The 15,490-nt window shown below is 42.2% G+C and overlaps 1 protein-coding gene across 1 annotated transcript; it reads right to left on the bottom strand.

The window, feature by feature from the left end:
* Nucleotides 1-407: 407 nt before the first annotated feature.
* LOC143713578 (uncharacterized) lies at nucleotides 408-7,322 on the bottom strand. The gene is made up of 10 exons (XM_077204882.1): nucleotides 7,103-7,322; nucleotides 6,817-6,984; nucleotides 6,582-6,675; nucleotides 6,135-6,479; nucleotides 5,919-6,036; nucleotides 5,697-5,787; nucleotides 5,254-5,367; nucleotides 4,664-4,935; nucleotides 4,352-4,525; nucleotides 408-4,266 (listed from the first exon to the last, which is right to left on the bottom strand). The coding sequence occupies exons 2-6, from the start codon at nucleotides 6,843-6,845 to the stop codon at nucleotides 5,780-5,782; spliced, it is 594 nt and encodes a 197-aa protein (XP_077060997.1). The 5' UTR covers nucleotides 6,846-6,984; nucleotides 7,103-7,322; the 3' UTR covers nucleotides 408-4,266; nucleotides 4,352-4,525; nucleotides 4,664-4,935; nucleotides 5,254-5,367; nucleotides 5,697-5,779.
* Between the last annotated feature and the right edge of the window lie 8,168 nt (nucleotides 7,323-15,490).

Here is a 15,490-nt window from a genome sequence, read left to right as displayed (position 1 = left end):
GGTGCAAATGGCTACAATTAGCATATGAATAGCAGCACGCGCGCCTTTCCAGAGAATGGCTTGAATTTCCTCTCAGTATTGGTTGAACCACTACATTTAAACAAGAAAAATCACTCGTGATTGGTTGGCAGCTCTGTTACTATTGGTCACCCTGCCTCATTATAAATTTAAACCCCAAAATTATAATAATAATTATATATATATAAATTATTTATATACATATATATATATATATATATATATATAAATTATTTATATTTAATTATAATTATTTATATATAAATAAATATATTCATATCATATGCTATCATGTTGTATATATATATTGTTATACTATGGACAACATTATTATTATTACCATCAAGGACGAATGAATTTGAGGAAAATAAATTGCCAGGGACATGCTGTTTATTCAAAGAAAAAGCTTTATTTTTACAAACACACAAACTATACAAACATATGAGATCTGCCCACACAACAAATTGGAAGCTCACAAGAAGCCCAAAATCCTACAGCACCATGAAGTGTCTGTTTCAGCTTCGGAGCTGTAGGTAATTCTTTCCGAATTTGGTCCATTTTGCAGACGTCTGTGGTGCGTTGCCCTGTATTTTAGCATCGCCTCTGATCTAAACTGCAGTGTGGCACAGAGTTCTGTGAGCTCCTGGCAGCGAAAAGATGGAGGTCGCACATTCCATCCAGACACCCCGCCAACGATGCCGTCTTCCACATCCGACATTAGGTCTATGGAAGCGCGTTTTGAGGAACCCATCCTTGACCCTCTAGCAGAACTACGGCCCATCGTAAAGCAGTTTATAGTTGTTAATGTTGTGTCAAAAGGTTCTGCATTCAAACATGTTATTGCGCAAGTTTCCTGGCTTCATCCCCACCCGGACAGATATTTTTATGGAAAGCCAATAGAAGTTTGGAGCTTGCAGGGAACAGACACGTCATACCCAGCATCATTTCTGCCTGTTGAGCGCATTGCTGGGAGATGTGTGGTTAACACATCCACTGTGCATTTAAGCAAGACCAAAGAAAAGGTCACTGTAGTCATGCCACTATGCACAGTGGTTGAGCTCTAGGAGACTGTGATGTTGTTTGCGTGGAATGCACATTTTACCTTTGTGGCAAAGCCTGAATAAAATTAATTGTTGAAATAAATTGTTTTGTGTATCTTTTTTACACAATATTGGCCATTGCTAATGACATGCAGTAATTAATCTAGCATACTTTCATTAAATATATACATTTAAAATGTAGGCAAGGCAAGTTAATTTATATAGCACATTTCATACACAATGGTAATTCAAAGTGCTTTACATAGAAGAAATTAAAATAATCAAAAGAAATCAGAATAATTAAAACAATTTAGAATAATAAAATAAAATACAGTAAATAATTAAAACAGTTTAGAATACAATACAGTAACAGTCGGACGAACAGTGGCACAGTGCTCATCCAGTAAATGCACAGCTAAACAGAAGTGTTTTGAGTCTGGATTTGAATGTGACTACTGTAGGAGCACATCTGATCTCTTCTGGAAGCTGTTCCAGCATAGTAGCTAAAGCAGACTCGCCAAGCTTAGAGTGAAGCCTCTGTGTTTCAAGCTGATGTGATCCTAATGATCTGAGTGATCTGTTGGGTTTATATGCAGTGAGCATATCTGCAATGTATTGAGGTCCTGGGCCATTTAGTGATTTATACACCAGTAATAATACTTTAAAATCAATCCTAAATGTAAGAGTCTATAATTACGCTATACTGAGCCTGATCTATTTCTACCAGAGATTTTCTTAGGCCACGTCCACACGAAGCCGGTGCGTTCCCTATCCGATTATTTTTTTTCCTCGTTCTAAAAAAAAACTCCGTAAACACGGCGTCGTCTCAAGAAATATCTGCGTCCACACGAAACCACTGAAACCGACTGAAAACGGTGCAGTATATATGCCAGACCAGTATGGGGCGCTGTAATTGTGCCACAGAGATACACTATACACGGAGAAGAAGACTTTGAGCATGCGCCGACACGTGATGTGATGACATCATCGTTTCACCAAATATACGGATTGGCTGTACACACGAAACCGCAAGGGTGTCGTTTTCAGATTTATCCACTTTGGGACCCGATTTCAAAAAATAGCGGTTTCACTCTCCCAAAATGCCGTATCCGTGTGGACGAAACGCCAATACGATAAAAAATGTATATGTATACAGCGAAACGCGTCTTCGTGTGGACGGGCCCTTAGAATTAAGTTATACCTTTTAGAAAAATGTCACCTGGGGTAAAACTCCCCCTGCTACCCTCATTTGCATTTGTATAGCTCACAGCATTTTCATTTACATGTTAAAGCCTCCCCTAGAATTAGGAGGAGGGGGGTCATGGGGGGACAACTGCCAAGCAAGGCCCACATCAATTTCCGACAATTCACGGCAGTTTTGGGTGTTGCCTGCAAATTGCCATGTGCAGTCGTAAACCTGAACTTCCACGACAATCTACAGTGACACTTACTGACGAAAATCCCACTTTTCATGCAGTGTACAGATTCAAACATTATACAAATGGTGTGTCATATTGAGAAAATTTACCCACCTTTGTATTTTACAGATCTCGCAAGGTGAGCCTTTAAATGAATGATTACACGGTATCGGTCTGTGGGTTTAACATTTTTTGAATTGCACAGCGGGCAGTGATACCGGCTGCAGCACTCTGTGCATTTCTGTATTGGTGGTAGCTCCGTCCCTTTACACACACTAATGTGATTTGCCTAAAAGAAGAGGGAAGTATTAATAGATTGTTTACGTAATAAGTATAGTGACACATATGAAATACCAGTAGTACCTTATAATTCATAAGAGTTTACAAAAATCCAATAACTTTCCCAAAAAAAAGAAGGAATTGAACAATGTAGGTGAAAAGTTGTGTGTGGTAGATGGACTGTAAAAAATAGTGAGGTAAGAAAAACCAAAAAAAACTTAACATTCTCCTATACAAAATATGTAAAATGGTAAATGGACTGCATTTAGGCTATATAGCGCTTTCAACAGACCCATGGCCACCAAAGCGCTTTAAACATCATCATAAACATATTAAACATCAGGCATTTACACGGGCATAGGGAAAAGTACTACTTCAACAAAAAACAAAAAAACATAGCTAGCTAACAAACTCTCGTGTGCATAGACAACCTAGCATTTTAGACTATTCTCTGCCAAGACTGTTCTATGAGATCTCGTTAACTGGGTACAATCTTCACACATCCAAGTGAAAAAAACGCATTTACAATATTAAATCATACCACTCAAAGAACGATTTAATTGGAAAATCTATTGTAGCAACCTAGCTCTAGAATTGAGGCACACCAGAGTTCACTAATACCTTTAAAAAACACGACACAGTACCTTGAAAACAAGACGATTCTTTTTAACTAGCTAGTTTGTGCATTTGAATTCCGACATGACCTATAAATCATCGACAGTTTATTATTTTTTTCTTACCGCTGACATCTGCATGACGCGTCAAATTTGAAAAGTGAATGACGATATGGAAATTACGTCATTTTGAAAAGTGAATGACGATATGGAAACTACGTCAAATTTGAAAAGTGAATGACGATATGGAAATTACGTCAATTTGAAAAGTGAATGACGATACGGAAATGACGTCTGCTGTCCATCCACTGGTGTCCATCCACTGGTGTCTAGCAAGAAGTGAGTCTGCGGGGCTACAGCTAGATGCCTCTCACGTAGCCTGCAAGACAGTCAAATGGATAGTGGATACTAGACAATAGACAAAGTGATGTGATGGTTGGGGCAGCGAGAGACTCATGCTGAAAAGTCCATTTCTCCCCTACCCTTCTGTGTGACATTGAGTTGCTGGTTTGCCCTGGGGACAAAGGACCTCCTCAATGTTGAACATGACAGAAGCCTTCTACTGCAAATGATCCTCGGTTTGTTAAATGATTAACTCCAGCTCCATGCCAAACACAGAGCCAGCTTTCCTTCCCAGCCTGTCCCAGCGGCCCTCTTCTTAATGCTGCCTCCCCCGCACACCACAGCATAAACAAGGACTCTGGCCATGTTTAATCTTGCTCAGAGTCACTACTGGTATGGTATTCTTCAGAATCACTATCAAAGTTAATTTCTGTTTCAGTCAGGACTTGAACATAACAGTTCTTTGCATGCTTTGCCAGGCTGTTGCTTGCTTGTTCTTCATCGTCAAGCTCCGTAGACCTTGGATACCATCTTGAAGCAGGCCCCACGTCTCACCTTACATGTTAAAACATGTTGAGCCTTTATTAATTAGAAACTTTCAGAAATATTGTAATGTATGCCAAGTATAACCAATACATACCTGATGTAACATTAGAAAGCTGGGATGACATCTGCTTCAGGGTGTCTGCACGGGTGCAAAGAAACTTCCAATGCTTGTTCATCTCTGCAATAAGAATCCTCTTCTCCTCCTCAAGTCTCCTTACTGCCATCACTATGTCGAACGCCTTCCTCTTTGTCCTTAGATCTACAGAGTCTGGATTACATTGATGAAACATAAGTCGGCTGTATTTAAGATCAGTATTTAAAGATTTTCTGGGGTTACAATCGAGGCATGACAGATTTTGTGCCACTATGTGACTATTTCACATAGTCAACACAATTGTGTACATACCACCGTGTGTAAGCTGCCATGCCCAAATAATCTGGTCAGATAGAATGGTGTCCAAGGTCAGTTTTTCTGCATTAGGAACCAAGGTGTAATACATTTCCACTACAGAATTTACATTTATTTTTCCTCCCTGATCTTTCGCCGGATCCGGGCGCGTCCTATGCATCCGTCACTATCTTTATAAAGACGCTGGGACCTCCTCTTACCACTTGCCACCAGCTCCTCAATTCGGCTGGCAACAGCAGCAACATCAGCATCATTTGGGGATGTTGTTGCTGAGAGGAAGAAATGAAGAGATAAGAAATATGATTCTTGATTCCATGAAAAAATATTATTTCTGGTGTATGAGCAAAATAAAGCCTCAACAATCTTTTCATATTTCTCTGTAACTGAGGCTACACTTGTAGCTAAGGTTGAGTATAGTTAGGTTAGTTAGGTTCTTTATTGTCCACATCTTTTCCACACGTCATCAGCAATCAGAGTATGTGCTCTTTGACTACGATTACAATGAGCCTCTTTGGAATTGCAGCCAAGCTTAGTCAGAAGTGATACATCAAGCACCATATCAAACAGTATAAAACATTATATTCTACCTTCTGGCCACTCATTATATCAATGATCCAGCTCTCCAGTTGATTGTCTGTGATGTCCATTTCCGTTTTCACGGCCTCCAGGTTATGCAACTGGCATTGCAGGGCTATTGTGGCCTTCAAACACAAATGACAATGAGGCTACAACTTTGACTATTGTTGATATGGATTGTAAAGTACCTTCACTATTAGAAAACCACATACAACACTGATTAAATATACAGTATATTCATATATATATGTGGACTATCAATATATGTGGTGTGAACTTTTAATATTTTATATCAAGACACTGAAAAATACAATTGACAGTACACATGCAACCATCCGTATATTTAATTGTATTGAAGAATATCTGGGCAAGTCTTCCCTATATTTTTAATATATGCCACTTTATTTTACAATATCGCTATGCATGTTGCATAAGGGAAAACTGGAGTCTTTACCTTCCGATATCGGCGGGCAAGGGTGGAAGCCAAGTTGTCAAACTTTTGTTGGTTTCAGCGCAAGGCCATGACCGTCAGCATGTCTATGTGTCTTGCAAATAAAATAGGATGATGGTATTGTAATCGATCCATCCATTTGTGTTGAATATTCTGAGCTTTATATTTTCAGAATCAAAGTGGCTCACCATTGTCATCAGGATCAAAATGTACTGTTTACCTTACCTGCTTTTGACATGTGCTTTGCGGTAACAGCAATCCTCGAGAGGAAGGCGTTGCACTGCTCCACCTCTTCCCCAAGAGTCGAACCAGCCCCCTCCTGATATGCTCCACTCCATTTTACCTTTAAAAAAGACAAGAAAAAACAAAACCTAAGTGGCAACAACCTTATGCTGTTTTTTTTAGGGAAAGAAAATGTCATGGACAATCATTTTTTCTTGCCTCACATTTGAAATCATGAGCTTTGGCATGAAAAACAGAGAGAAATGGCCTCATGGTGAGGAGATCCTGAAGCTCAGGGCATTTCTCTGTCACTCTCCGGAGGTAAGGCCAGTACTTGCATGCCAGATCCATAGCGAAAAATGTCACTGGCTTACAGGCCATTTGCTTTTGGAAGTACAGGGGGTACGCAAAAATCTCCACCCTGAACATATTGAGGGCACGAAGGAGAACCCCATGACCACATACAGCGAGTTCCAGACCCTCCTCGTCTGTTTTTCCTGAGGACTTCTGAGACGTTTCACGTGCCGCTGACCACTGCCCTCCACAGACACCTCTTCCAGAGACCTAAAACATGGAAGATAGTTAACAGTCCAAACTTGTTCGAACAAAGTCCTCTCTAGGACGTGGTGTTTTATAGGTAAATATAGTGAAGTTGTGCAAGTTTACATGACTGGTTGAGGTATGGACATAATCCACGAGTCTTGCGACATCATCATCATTCGCGATGAACACGCCATCAAAAATGGCTTGTTCCTCCGATCTAAATAAGAGAGATCCATATCACACTGTCGTTTTTTGAGAAAATTAAAGGCTTTTAAGTGCGCCTTTAGTGCGGAAAATACGGTAACTTTAAATATTCATTTAAAAATTCATATGATGCACACACAGGATTTGTAAGTACCTTGAATCTGTAGTGCTTGAGGTTTCCATCAATGGATACTGCAAGCATGTCTGGGCTGCACGCTGGGCAGTCAAAGTGGTCCTCCTGGCATAATTTGTCCAATTCGAATCGGACAGCCTCCCACTCTAAGAAGCTTTTGCGGAAGCTGTCTGCTGTGATGTTTCCGCTCTATTTCAAAGAAGAGAAATGCTCTAAATGGATACATTTCTTGATGTTTGTACTAATTTCGTAACCACTCTTTAGAATACATATCAAAGGAAATAAACAATGAGTAAACTTCACTCACACACTATACACTGGTGTATTTGGGAGAACTGGCCATTAAACATGCAGGATATACAGGATACAAAGAGGGCTACAACAGCTTCCATATTGTTTAGAAGTAAGCCTGTGCAATGTTTGGCCCATTAATCCAAGGGAACACTTCTGGGATCAGGAAATGATATTGGGGAGAAGATGTCAAAGTCTGTAGCCAATGGAGTTGAAGTTGAGATCTTCAGAATGACCTGTTTTTTCAGAAATGTCTCAGTGCAAACTGCATGACTGATGAGAGAACATGAGTTTATGGTTGTTTACAAAGGGTCTAAATTTAACACAACTTTTTTCCTAAACAGTGCAAATGTTCATGTGTACTATCATTATCATCATGCCCTCATAATATTATTTCTTGAGTTACGCAATTATTACCACAAATACTTACAAGGCCAAAGCCAACAGTGCGTTGATCCAGCATTCTAAGAAATGCTTGGCTAGACATCCCTGGAGCTGGCATCTTCAGCTCTTCAAAAGAAAAAAGGATATCTGTCACATACACAGTTGAATAGTGAGAAGTGGCAGACCAGTAGTCATTACGGATCAGGTCATCCACTCCAGGACTCCAAGTGGCTTTACATGCCTTGCATCTAATCTGAGGCAATCTGAGATCATATTGCCCTGGAAAAAGAAGGAAATATATACTCAAAGTTAATTCTGACAGACGCAAACTGTGTCATTCTGACAACTGATATGGGAACCTTTGACTAAGCATGGATCAGGAGGACAATAATACAAACATTTTGTAAGGCACTATATTGGAAGTCACACATTTGTCAGGCAAATTAACTATCCCCATTCAAACAAAGCTTAATTGTTTTCCTCCACATAGGTGGGCCCAGCCAATCTAATCAACATACAACCTATTGACACCTCTGGATTTCCAGCCATGATAAAGAGCATTTTTGGCACAAAGTAACATGTATGAATGTAACATTCATGAGTCGTATATGTGCTTAATTCCCTTACAAAAATTAACCATGTATTTTTTTTGTAGAAACTATGTGTTTTTTTGTAGTAACCATGGTTTAACTATGGTTTTTGTAGTAAAATCATAGCAACTACAAATGAACCATGGTTTTAGTAATAAAGCAATTTTTTTTAAATTCACTCTCAGAAAAAAAAAGGTACACGATGGTAGAAATAGTCTTCCTCAAAGAACAGTTTTGTACCTTTTCAATAATAGTGCCTACTCGGTTTCTATCGTAACCTCAGTTCCCTGAGAGTAGGGAACGAGTATTGCGTAGCTATTCGCAGTGGGGAAACTCCTTTTCCTCGATTTACTGAAGCCTATAAATGTAAAACACATTTTGCAGCTGCACAGCGAGTGTCTGGCTCACTCGTTGGCTGTGCTGCGGTAACTGCACATCCAAGGGGCGAGGCCTTAACCTATATTAGTCCCCCGAAAAGTGCCATTATAGCAGGTTTAAATGACTGAAGCGACAACTTGCCAGATTACTATAGTGCGGCTGGCGACGCAATACTCATTCCCTACTCTCAGGGAACTAAGGTTACGGTAGTAACCGAGTAGCAAACTTTATAAATGTGGAAGGCGAGGACCAGCCGGCCGCATCACAAATATCCTGAATGGGAAAATCAGAGGACCAAGCCCAAGACATGGCCATGCCTCTAGTTAGGGCTGTATTCAAGACCACCTTTGTCGAGTCCAAGACAAGTCCAAGACCAGGACTAGTCGAGTCCAAGTCAAGACCGAGTCCAAAGAGCTTCGAGTCCAAGACAAGACCGAGTCCAAAAAGGTTTGAGTCCGAGTCAAGACCGAGTCCAGGACAGGAAATAAATGTCTTATGCATGACATTATCAAGACAATCATTTTGGGTTATTATTTGTTGATCTAAAAGCAAAAACAGTGTCACAACACCCAGGTTTTTTAAGTATAGACATTCCCCTTGATATCATATAATCTTCTAATCTAAAGAAAAAGAATGATGACCTAACCCTACATATTTTCTATTCTTATTTTGCAAATCCAAATTGGCGGAGAGCAATGTCGAAACGGAGATCACCACTCCTGACAATTTGAGAAGCGATGTGTGGAAGGTGTTTGGATTTCAAACCATAAATGGGAAAATCACAAATAAAGAAGTGGCAATCTGCAGAATATGCAAAGTACAAATGAAATATCACTCTACAACTAGCAACCTGAGGTCACACCTGACAACGTTACACCCTGACAGGCGATCAGTGCTTTCCATCACCACTGACAACGCGGCTAATTATATCAATGCTGTCGAGAGGCACCTGCAGGCCGTCAATGTCCCGTGCATGGCACACACCATTAACCTGGCTGTGAGTATAAGGCTGGCAGTGCGAGCTATAGAAACTCCAATCAGCAGACTGAAGGCCACAGCAATGCATTTTAACAAATCCACTACCGACAGCTACTTTTGGAATCCAAGCAGAAGCTGCTTGGTCTTAAGCCTGCGAAGCTAATTAACGACTGCGCTACCCGATGGAACAGCACTTACGACATGGTGTGTCGGGCAACCGAGCAACAAGCTTCGGTAGCAGCGGTCATCATGGAGAAGAAACTTGGTCATCTCGAGTTGACTACCAGCGAGCGGACCCTTATGGAGCAGGTGAGTAACAAAAATGATGTAGGCCTACGTACTGTGTGTATGCATAACCAGGTGATATTGATTGACCAATTAATAGGCTAGATGTTTCATTAATAATACCCTACAGAAGAGGGAATAGCAGCATATGCATAACTGCGTTACGTTGAGCTGCTAGCCATAAAGTTATTCTAATTATGTTTGTGTGTATTTTCGTAGGTGAGAGCAGTGCTTAAGCCATTCAAAGTGGCCACTGAGGCGTTATCCACCGACCAATTTCCAACAGCATCAGCTGTTCTCCCCCTGAAGTATGTACTTTTGTCACATCTTCAGCCATCCACCGGTGATCCGGCAGCACTCAATGAAATGAAAACGAAGATAAAGACGGACCCCTACAATCGATACAGTCGAGACAAAGATGCCTTCAAGCTGCTTAATACGGCTAGCTACCTTGACCCGCGTTTCCATCAGCTAATTCATTTGGAACGAGACCAACGGCAGGAGGTACGACAGAAAATAAAAGGTGAGATAAGTCAGCTGCCAGTGTTTGCGGAGCGAGCAGCCTTGGCTACGGGGATAACGCGCCAGGAGAAAATAGCTCTCAGTGCTATGGGGGACCTTATTGGTGATGTTTACCGCCAAGGAGCAGACGCATCAGAAAGTCCCTTAGATATAGGAGCCGTGCTAGAGCAAGAAATATTGATCTACGAAAGTGAGACCCCACTACCCCCCGATACCAACCCATTATCATGGTGGAAGACGTCACAGTCAAATTACCCCTCCAGTGGTTTAACCTCAATTTTATGAAGCGATACAAGTGCTTTGTTTTGGGCAAAAACCCCAAACATAATTTACCTCTATATTCACAAAATAATATTATCTGCACATTCACAGAACAACTTCCGGTCTTGAGTCAACACAATACGCATGCGTTGTAGTGCTCCCCCTACTGGGAATCTATGATTCCTAAATAAAGTGCTAAATTGTTTTTTTTTTTGCAAAAACAAACAAAGCACCCGCATCGCTTCATAAAATTGGTTAAACCACTGGAGTCACATGGATTACTTCAATGATGTCTTTCCTATTGTTTTGTGCCTTGAATGTGTTAGTTGCATTGCTCCCAATGGAGGGACTAAAAGCACTCAGAATTCCATTAAAAATATCTTATTTTGTGTTACGAAGGTGAACCGAAGTGGGAGAGGGAGTGCGCAGTGATTGGCTGGTGTGAGAGCCAGGCAGATCTATAACCAATTCAAATTGAATTTGAATCTAAAATCTTGTTCCGTGTTGTTAATATATTTTGACATCCACACAGAATTGTCTATCCCATGCACAGATCTTAAGCATTACATTTAATGACTTTGGACAACTTGTGAATGGCAAAAATATAATTTCTAATTATCATCTTCTTTAATACAGACAAGAGAGAGTGTGTAACCATCAGCTGTTTGCCAGGTAAATAGTGAAGTCATAGTGACTTATCACAGTAGAAAACCTTTTTTTTTTATGTTCCTGCAAGTTTATGTCAGATTAGTGACAACTAATTGGCATCAATTCACATGTACTTGTCTTGCAGAGAAGAGTTATTTCCGTTTAGGGCAGCAAAAATACTGCTCGACCAACCTAAATCTGGGTGCGTCTGTTTTACCTCTGTTTTAATTTAATGTTACTTTAGATGAGTGTATGTGGGAAACCGACATGGCCAATCCAAAGCTATTTGGTTAGGAATAAAGTTGGTTAATTTATATCTGTAATAGTGGCCATAGATCTGCCTGAAGCAAACGTTACTTTAAATTAAGTGTATACAAATTCAAGGGGGCTATATAAAAGTATTTTTGATTGTGTAAAGGTGAATTCGACCGTCTAAGATATTAGCCAATTACCTCTGTTTGGTGACCGAAACTGGCGAGATTGCGATCATGAGATCGGAAGACGCGAGGACCTCTGAGTGACATAGCTTCCTAATCTTAGCGGGTAAAACATAATTAAAGAGTTAAAAAAGAATAATCAAACATTCGCTCACTTTTAATGATGCCCAGATATCATTAAAACCTTTTTCATTAATGGAGTCAGATGATTAACGAGTTAATACATATGAGGAAATGTATTCCATTTAATCTTCTTGTGTTGCGTAAAAGGAAAGACCGTAACGCGCAGAGACCTTCACCTGTATTATTGGAAGACCGCCATTGGACCGATAGTCGGGCTTTCACATGGCTACTCGATGTGCAACTGACCAATAACAGTTGAGTATTCCAGCAAGCCGTGTGTTAATGTGGTGTGTATTCTTCTCACTTTAGGTCCTGCGTCCATTTGGGCTGAAAGACCGAACCAAACCAAAGCCGGACTGTAACCTACTGGCCTACATGACAGACTCAAACTGACACCTACTGGCATGGATGCTGCATCACCTAGAATTTAAAGTGTGGAGGTGACTCCATGTCTCCATCTCTTGTGAGTGGATATCATTTAAAACATTCTTAAAAGAACTGCTCATTTCTTCTGAATTTATAGTATTTATTGTTCTTGTTAAGTAATATTGTTGTAATCCTGTTAATGTATGTACAGTATAAATTGCAAACATGCTTGTGTTGGGCAAGTGTTTACAGGTTATATACATTTTAGAGGTGTCACGATATGGGTTTGTGTCCTGTCATGTTCTTTGGTTCCCTGTCTTGTTCATTAGTTTTCCCAGGTGTTTCTGATTTTCCCACGCCCCCTTGTTATCCTGTTAGCTCGTTTGTCCCTGATTATTTAAGCCCTGTGTTCCTGCCCTGTCTTGGTGAGTTGTTGAATGTATGATAGATGTTAACGTTGGTTATTTCTGTATCCTTGAGTCCTGTTTCTGAGTCTTTGAATCCTGTTCCTGTCTAAGTTTGTTAATAAAGCCACACTGCGTCTGGATCCAGCCTCATCGCTATTTCTAAAGCACTACGTTACAGAACAACTCACCACGAAATGGATCCAGCAGTTGTCAGCAACCGGGCTCTGGGAGAATACCTGTCGACGCTATTGCAAGAGGGCCAGTCCGTCCAAAGGTACGCGAAGGATTTTCTGTCCATTTGCCATCTGGGAGCGCTAGATGAGATCCAGCTCATGGACCTGTTTTGGAACGGGCTGGATTATAAGATCGCTCGATGGATGCCGAGGGATTTTACTGAATGGACTCTTGACCGGTATATTGCTCAGGCTTGCTCCTTGGATGATCTCTTCTCGATTACGGGCTTGTTCTACTCGACACCTGCCGGGCTCTCGTCGCCTCTCGTAAGCCCAACCGAGGCCGCGCTTCACGTGATCCTCGACGAGCATGCATTTCACGTGAGCCCCGACGAGCATGCATTTCACGTGAGCCCCGACGAGCATGCATTTCACGTGAGCCCCGACGAGCCCGCACTTCTCGTCTGCCCCGCCGAGCCTGCGCCTCATGTGAGCCCTGCCGAATCCAGTGAGTCAAGTGCCGCCGAGTCAAGTGCCGCCGAGTCAAGTGCCGCCGAGTCAAGTGCCGCCGAGCCAGGTGCCGCCGAGCCAGGTGCCGCCGAGCCAAGTGAGTCAAGTGCCGCCGAGCCAAGTGAGTCAAGTGCCGCCGAGCCAAGTGAGTCAAGTGCCGCCGAGCTAAGTGCCACCGAGTCAAGTGAGTCAAGTCCCGAGTCAAGTGAGTCAAGTCCCGAGTCAAGTGAGTCAAGTCCCGAGTCAAGTGAGTCAAGTCCCGAGTCAAGTGAATCAAGTGCCGAGTCAAGTGAGTCAACTGCCGAGTCAAGTGCCGCCGAATCAAGTGAGTCAAGTGCCGCCGAGTCAAGTGAGTCGAGTGCCGCCGAGTCAAGTGAGTCGAGTGCCGCCGAGTCAAGTGAGTCAAGTGCCGCCGAGTCAAGTGAGTCGAGTGCCGCCGAGTCAAGTGAGTCGAGTGCCGCCGAGTCAAGTGAGTCGAGTTCCAAGTCAAGTGAGTCGAGTTCCAAGTCAAGTGAGTCGAGTTCCAAGTCAAGTGAGTCGAGTTCCAAGTCAAGTGAGTCGAGTTCCAAGTCAAGTGAGTCGAGTTCCAAGTCAAGTGAGTCGAGTTCCAAGTCAAGTGAGTCGAGTTCCAAGTCAAGTGAATCCAACCAAGTGAAAGTTTCAAGCCCAGTGAAGCGCCGTCGCAGGAGGAGGAGGACTCGTTTTGCTCGCCAGGCTCCGGAGGGCGTTCCCAGATGCCTCGCCCTGCCGGCCCCGCCTCTGCGCCTCGCCCTGCCGGCCCCGCCTCTGCGCCTCGCCCTTCCTGCGCCCTTCAAGCTCCGGGAGGGCTTTCCTGAACCCGTGGATTTCCTCAAGTATTTTTTGGGGGGGGCCCAAGGGTCCGGTGAGGAGACCATGAGGGCTGCGCCGCCATGGTCGTCTGCAGGGGCTTCACCTCCATGGCCGCCATCACGTCCTGCTCCGCCCTGGCCTTCGCCTCGTCCGAACTGGGCCCTCATTAAATTATGGAATAATTGTTAAAAAATAAATAAAATAGGCATATTTGTGGAAAAAATATCTAATATTTGAGTTACATAAAAGCTTTTTATTTGTTTTCTTCCTAATTGTCCTTGAAATAGTGGTCAAGAACCCCCCCACCCCCAAAACAAAAATGGTTTGGCCACTGATCAAAATTTGATGTTGTCATTTGATTTGAAGTTCAATAGGATAACGTTACGCTCAAAATGTCCGGTCAGCACAAGTCCGGTGCTCAGAAAAGAAAAGAAAGGAGAAGAAGAGAAGAAGAAAATAGAGGCCTTTGAGATGTCCTAAACAAATATTTTAAAAAAGGTGGTGACTGTGAAGTTGGAACTAACGTTAGTAAAGTCAACGTAGAGCAAGGTAAGAAACAGCGCAGCCAACGTTTTTGAGTGTTGTCGAAGACCCGGTACTTCGGTACCAAGTCGGTACTATTTTTTTTTTAAACGTCACGCCACAGTACCAGGTTTTCTCAAACCCGGTACTTGATGCGCGTGCATGCCCGAAGCGCGTGCAGTTGCGTCCTCTTCATAAAAGTGCTGAGACATTGAGACCGGCGGTGCTGCTGATGTGGTAGCTGTAAATCCACTTGTTGATAAGAAAGGAGGAAAGAGCCACATATGGAAATATTTTGGATATTAGCTCATAATAGCGACGCGGCGCGCTCGTTTTGACAGGCGCGCCTAAGTTCATTGTTGCATAGCAACGACAGACGCCACGGGAGAGCACGCGCTCGTGGAAAGGAGAAAGCGGTGCGAACTGCGCTCTACATGATGACGAGGAAGTATTAGCAAAGAATTAATTGATTTCCAGCCCTTGCATTAGCTTTACTACTAGATATATAGCTACAGTTAGTGCAAAATGCAGCTGCTAGAGTTCTTACTAGATCAAGAAAATATGATCATATAACACCTATTTTATCATCTCTACACTGGTTACCTATTAAGTTACGTATCAATTACAAAGTATTCCTACTGACCTATAAAGCCCTAAAGGGTTTAGCTCCTGTGTATTTAACAGACCTTCTATCGCCATACAATCCATCGCGCTCTTTAAGATCACTAAATTCGAGGCTTCTGGTCATTCCTAGGATATCTAAGTCCACTAAAGGAGGGAGGGCGTTCTCGCATTTAGCTCCTAAACTCTGGAATAGCCTTCCTGATATTGTACGAGACTCAGACTCGCTGTCCCAGTTTAAAACTAGCATCTCTTTAACCAAGCATTCACTTAATGCTTAACCTTTGATACTACTGCTGAATCAGTTCGAATGCATTAACATTATGAACATCAGCTATGCTAATTATTTCCCATCTGCCTTTCTGCTG

The sequence above is a fragment of the Siphateles boraxobius genome, unplaced genomic scaffold (genome assembly GCF_051911475.1).
Source record: "Siphateles boraxobius isolate OS27281-9 unplaced genomic scaffold, OSU_SipBor_1 52, whole genome shotgun sequence".
In the NCBI taxonomy this organism is placed as follows: Eukaryota; Metazoa; Chordata; class Actinopteri; order Cypriniformes; family Leuciscidae; genus Siphateles; species Siphateles boraxobius.
The sequence above is the reverse complement of the archived record's forward strand: the minus strand, read 5'-3'. Positions and strand labels throughout refer to the sequence as shown.